This window comes from Pseudonaja textilis, chromosome 1 (assembly GCF_049901715.1).
Source record: "Pseudonaja textilis isolate UNSWEBS1 chromosome 1, rPseTex1.2, whole genome shotgun sequence".
Taxonomy (NCBI): Eukaryota; Metazoa; Chordata; class Lepidosauria; order Squamata; family Elapidae; genus Pseudonaja; species Pseudonaja textilis.
In genome coordinates, this window is record NC_141990.1 from 155,103,169 (window position 1) to 155,109,856 (window position 6,688).

Below are 6,688 nucleotides of genomic sequence, written 5' to 3' on the forward strand. Positions count from 1 at the left end.
TATCTTTAAACTATAGAAATTCATTCCTTTTCTTTCTCTTGATTTTATTTCCTAGGGGGGGAAAGGTGCAGTTGCATCCACCATCATACCTCTACTGTTTCACTAGGCTAATTGGGTGTCAAAAGACAGTTGAGACAGAATTAGACTTCTTTTCCCTCACAAACTTGCTGATGATGCCTACAAGCATCAACCAACTGATGGCTCAAGTGTGTATTCCCCCCATCTCTAATGACTGGTATTTAGGGCAACATTTTGCAAGCAAAGAAGCTTTTTGTATTTTTGTACAGGTAATCCTTGACTTACAACAGTTCCTTTAGTGACCATTCAAAGTTACAATGACACTGACAAAAGTGACTTATGACCATTTTTCACACTTACAACCATTGCAGCATCCGCACGGTCATGAGAGGGGTGAGCGAGGTTAAGCACCCCTTGACATAAGTGACACACCCATTCAGTCACATGACCACCTAGACATGCCTACCCCACCGGTCATTAGGGCAGAGAACCAGTTGTTAAAAAATTTGAAGGCCACCACTGCTCATAGTCAAGTGATGAATGATTGGTTTTGTGCTCTTATATCATCATTACTCTGTTACAGTTGATTAGAACTTGGCCAGAAAGAGTCATTTTTATTTCTTTCTTGGAAAGCTTTATTTAGAAAAAAAAGTCTGTAAATGATGTAAGAATACAGCTTCAGAAAGTTCCCCATAGTTATGTCAATTGGGGACTCAAAGTCTATATAATACAAAAGTTGTTTCAAGTTCAAAAATGGGTTGTGCCACCTTTATCATCCTTCTAATACTGTACATATTGATCATTCCAAAAGTTTTCTGAGCTTAAGCCTCCTTTTTATTCAGAATTTTTCTGGAATATTTGAAACAATTCCAATAAAATTGGAGCAATTGGTTTGAACTTTGAGTTTTTTGGATTCCAACATATTGCACATCATTAATGTCAGCATGTTATATGAAGAAATTCTAGATTCTGCAGTTAACAAGAACAGTGAGGGACAAACCAGAGAGCTGGGTTGTTGTCACAGTGATTTGCTCTTGCAATGAAACAGAAATCAATTATTTATCTATGGAATTCTTATTATGTAAATTAAGTATTTAAAACAGTTTAAGAAATACTGATAAACTGTGCACAGGTGTTCTGGATTTGAGATGTTCTTGGGAAAAAAAATTCATACATGCTTTCTGTAAAAATATAATCGCAATAGCAATAGCACTTAGACTTACATATCGCTCCATATTGCTTTACAGTCCTCTCTAAGTGGCTTACAGAGTCAGTTTATTGCCCTCAACAATCTGGGTCCTCATTTTACCCACCTCAGAAGGATGGAAGGCTGAGTTAACCTTGAGCCTGGTGAGGTTTGAACTGCCAAATTGCAAACAGCCAGCAATCAGCAGAAGTAGCCAGCAGTACTGCACTCTAACTACTGTGCCACTGTGGCTCTTTTAATCAATAATAATCAATCAAATCATCTTAATCATAGATTTGAATCTAGTCTGATTCACAAGTAAATTCTACCGATAATTCTTAGGCCAATTCTAGAGATTATGAAATTGTACAGTGAGAATTTACTCAAACAAATATGCCCAGGTCTGCTTCATATTATTTTTTTTCTTTCAAATTTGTACTAAGTCATGGGACACATAAGGTGTATTTGATCTTCTAATTCATCCTTTTTTATAGTACCGTGGACAAAATGTATTGGTTGCATTGAATGAAATCATGCTGTTGGCATATAAACAAAAGAAGTAGTTTCATTGACTGCAACAGTGAGTGATTAAAGTGATTTTTTCAAAATTCCGTGGTTCATTTGAGGATTATAATCTGATCCACAAACCATTCAAGGTGTATGACTCAAACCAGATTTCAGTACTCTTATAGGACTGTATAGGGCTTAATTTATAAGAATCCAATCCGATGTGTTTATCAATCAGGCTGCCCACATTATATTGCACTAGTTCTAAGCATATGCTCCAGTAGTGGAGTTCATTTTTTTTTACTACCGGTTCTGTGGGCGTGGCTTGGTAGGCATGGCAGGAGAAGGATATTGTAAAATCTTCAGTCAGAGGTGGGATTTGCCAGCTCTCAGAACTACTCAAAATTTCCACTACTGGTTCTCCAGAACTGGTCAGAACCTGCTGAATACCACCTCTGATATGCTTATACCCAAGGACAGAGGACAGCCATGTCCACTAAGGCATGTCTTTGTCTTTCTTTGTGGCCACGGCTTGAAACCCGGTGACAAGAAGGAGGTTACTGCGAAGAATTTATACAGTATCAAAGGGTTTCATGAAAGTAGCAAGCCTTCTGTTTCCTTTGAAAGGGAAACCTCTTTCCTACTTGATGTGTAACCCCTCTTCAAAGAATCCCCTTTGGCTATATCAGCATGCCACAATCCAAAAAAAATAAAAAATTAAAATCACCAAACTGACTTAAAGTGGCAGAAAACAAGCTTCCCCCTTTATTGGGCCACACGCAGACATTACAATCAGAAGTTCTAAAATGCACAAACATACCAGAGGCAAGCTGCCCTTATTATAAAGGGCTCTGTAGGTTCCCAAAGGAGCCATAAAAAACAATTACATTGCCATAACCAAAGAGAATCTTAAAACATTTACTAAGACAAAAGCAAGCCAATCGGTGCGCCTGCATATGTGGCAGTCTACCCTTTCAAAGTAAGCCTTTTCTGCCAAGAGATACATAGCTTTGCTTAATCTGCTATCTCTTAAGGAAGGCTCATTCACTCTACTTTTCATTACAGTTTTTCAAAATGTGAATAGTAGAACTTATGTGCATCCTACTTTCATTTTAAAATAGTACCAGGCCTATTTAATTTGTATTTTTTAATATATAGCTTAAGAGGTAGTAGTGAAAAAGACAAGGAAAGCTCTTTACCGGGCATTTAGAATAGAACAGAATAACAGAGTTGGAAGGGACCTTGGAGGTCTTCTAGTCCAACCCCCTGCTTAGGCAGGAAATCCTACAGCACTTCAGACAAATAGTTATCCAACATCTTCTTAAAAACTTCCAGTGTTGAAGCATTCACAACTTCTGGAGGCCAGTTGTTCCACTGATGAATTGTTCTATCAGGAAATTTCTCCTTAGTTCTAAGTTGCTTCTCTCCTTGATTAGTTTCCACCCATTGCTTCTGTTCTGCCCTCGGGTGCTTTGGAGAATAGTCCTCTTCTTTGTGGCAGCCCCTGAGATATTGGAACACTGCTATCATGTCTCCCCTAGTCCTTCTTTTTGTAAGACTAGACATATCCAGTTCCAGCAACTGTTCTTCATATGTTTTAGCCTCCAGTCCCCTATTTATAGGATCCCATTTCTGGGATGCCATCCAAAAGTGTTGCCCAGGAGAAGAAGGCCAAGACATCTTGGTGGCTTCTGACTGAATAATGTCTCCATTTGATGGTGTGGGTGTGCATTGTGTTAGTTAGGTAATCTTTTCTGGTGCACCCTACCCAGTAACTCACCATGCATGAATGATGTTTCTCAAGCCAAGAGTCCCACTTGGCTTTTAAGTAGCAGGTTCAGGAGCAGGGAGGGGGAATTGGAGAGGAGGGGAGAAGAAGAATGCATACCCAACAAGGAATGGAGCCAGGATAATGAATGAGCAATGCCCTCCCAAGAATTAATTTTTTCTTTACATTTACACAATTGATATGACTCCTCCCCACCTCTTTAGTAATGTCTGCCTTCTGGCACATTAAAAAAAATGACAATCCAGTGGCCACTTTTGGAAAGGTTCAGAGTAATTTGCCAAAAATGCTAAGGATGCATACTTATTCTTGGTAATGTTAACATTTAGGTCATCCAATGTTTTTTTTTTCTATTGATCATTGACAAAGGAAGAAAGTCAGATATTCTGCTATGCAAATAGCATTCATTTGCCTCTAGTGCAATTCATTCTTCTAGTAGAAATTTACATAAAGTGGTATTAGTTATATATTATATTGGTATAATTGTGCTGAGGGAAGCATGTGTGGTATGAAACTTACAGAATTTATTCAATGAATATGGTAAGTAGTCTGAAAGAATATGCATCTATTTTTATTCTAGGCAAATATGTAAAGAATTCCAGGATCTCCTAAGCCAAGACAGGTCACCTTTGGGTTCCTCAAGACCTACTCCAATATTAGATCTGGATATTCAGAGACATTTAACCCATTTCAGGTATGATCTCCAAAATCTATTGAATGGAATAACTATTTTTAAAAAACTGCTATTAAGTGTTAAGAATACTTCCTCTGTGCAGAAGTATTTGATGTGTTCTTTATATGAAGATTTTGTCCATAATTGACTAGCTCCTGCTATTGCTTTATAAAAACTCTTTAAATCATAATCTGATATGTTGCAAAAAGTTTGTGCCAGGTTCTAGCCTCTTCTGTGTGCTTTCAGCATGTGCCCACATCTGTAATCCCCATTGAGCAAAAGCAAGCAGGAAGGACACAGATCTGATAAGATTGAGCAATTATCAGTAATAGGTACATGGTAGTTCAGATACACAAACGAGGATGTCCAAATAAACTTTTCATTGTTTGAGCATGGAAGACTGAAAAAGTGCACACTACTTCATTGCTTTCTAATGATTGGCGGGTTCCTGGAAACCTGGACCCATGTTCAGTGGCTGGCAATATGTGTAGCTCTTTGGGATATAGCAAAGGGGACATTTTGGCCCTTCTTGCACACATCCTCTTCCAAGACAAAGATGAGAAAATATTCCAGAGACTAGCGATCCAAGGAAAAGCTAATATTGTTCAGGACCTATCCAACATCTTATAGCAAATCTTTTGGTTTAATAACGTTTGCGACCATGAATGCTATTCAGGCTGCTCTGGTGATCTGCTGTTACTGCTGGAAGATACTCTTTTAGTTTAATAATAAGATTGTGTTTATGTGTCAAGCCATTCTATTATATTTCTCTTAAATTAATATTGTTGGTCTCCTTGGTTGTGGGTTTGTGGGTTTTTTTTTTTTAAGAAATTGATTCTTCATTTATCTCAACTGGTTAATCGGGGTGCATTTTTTACATAATTTGCATGGAGTTTTGATGAAAAAATGTCTAGTTGAGCACACAGGGTTTTGTTTGTCAGAGAACAAAAAAAGCCCACATACAGGGAACTTTGCACTCAACTCACATAGACTAGGGTTCCATAGAGAAGTCGTCCTCAGGTTGCTTCACTCAAGGATGAAGCACCCAAAGTGTGTGAGATTGTGGCACATTTGAAGACTCCACAATTGAGGAAAGCTGCAGAATAGGTTGCCCAAATTATTCATTTAATCTCAGACTGCAATTTTGCTAGAAATAAGAGGTCAGGTGCCCTCTAGTGATCCTCGAAAGAACTAAATGTTTCTTGTTCAAAGGAAGTAGAGTTGGTGTCACATCCTAAGGAACTATAAAGGGAAGGAATATTAACTTATACTTTCACTGTTGCCTCTAAAAGAGCATTCTATTTCAAATACAGTTCCACTTTTGTCAAAATAGAACAATGTGAGGAAAATTGCTTAGTTTTCCCCAGATATCAATTATGTAAATATGGTGGAACAGTACTGTGGTTGGAACAAACACATATGAAGCATTCTCTTATATCTATAGTGCAAAGATGGGCTTGATTTTTCTAACAATCGTTTTATAAATTCTAGAAGACTTACAGTTTTTAATTTAGTCCACATAGAATATGGTCTCCCTATCCTATAATAGCATGTAAGTTTCCCCCCAATTATGTTTTATCTTGTCTTCAAAATGAATAGGAATATAAGCACTACCCTTAGAACACCCATATTTTTTCTTGATTTAATTGAATTTCCTGTGTTTATTCTAATAACAGCCAATAGAATTTTTGTCTAAGATCAAGTGAGGTACTATAAGAATAATTATGAGCTCTAGCTGCCAAATCTCCCTAGTAATCTCTTTATCCTCTTAATATCATTTTGGTAATAATGGCATTATTAAAATGCATAATGTTTATAACTTTTGTGGGTCATGTCAACATCCATATAACCCCCAGAACTGCATTTGGGGTTTAAGTAGCTTTTTTGGGGGCTTCAGTCAGAGTTTTTGTCTAATTGTTTTTGTCTAATGGTTGAGCCATTTGAGTTCTAGTCCTACCTTCAGCACAAAGTTTGCTGGGTGACCTTTGGCTAGGTCACTCTTTCAGCCTAGGAGGGAAGCACTCATAAATTTCTTCCAAAAATGCTGCTGATAAATTTTGTAGACTAGTCCATATAGTTGCAAGAGTCAAGACTGACACAAAAGCATTCAATAAACAATTCATTAAATAATTTTGTATGACTTCTGCCAAAGAGAATGTCAAGAGGAAAGGATTCCCATTAGTAGCCACAAAACCGGGTTGCACAGTTGACTGTGACTTTACTTCCAACATCAGGGTAAATGCCTGAAAAAGAGATGTCTACCGTTTGTTCTCTAAACACATAGGCTTTCACAGTAACTAATTTTTTTTTCCAAAAATCTATGTTTCCTGCTTATAAACACAAGACTATCTAACCTAAAAACCAAAGAAGAGCCCAACTGGATCATGTTATTGGCCATTCTGCATCACACCATAGCCCGTTAAATATTTCCAAGGAGCTAATAAGCATTGATAAAAAGATGATAGCCCTTCTCTGCTTTGGTTTTTCTAGCAGCTAATATTTAAGGTATGCTCTGTGT

General features: G+C 37.5%; 1 protein-coding gene across 2 annotated transcripts in view; it reads left to right on the forward strand.

Annotated features, from left to right (window-relative positions):
- TFAP2D (transcription factor AP-2 delta) overlaps window positions 1–6,688 on the forward strand; it is a 45,406-nt gene that overhangs the window by 34,001 nt on the left and 4,717 nt on the right. For both annotated transcript variants that reach the window (XM_026712890.2, XM_087919345.1), the window contains exon 7: window positions 4,078–4,191. In XM_026712890.2, coding sequence (XP_026568675.1) covers window positions 4,078–4,191 — 114 coding nt within the window. The remainder of the gene's footprint in view (window positions 1–4,077; window positions 4,192–6,688) is intronic.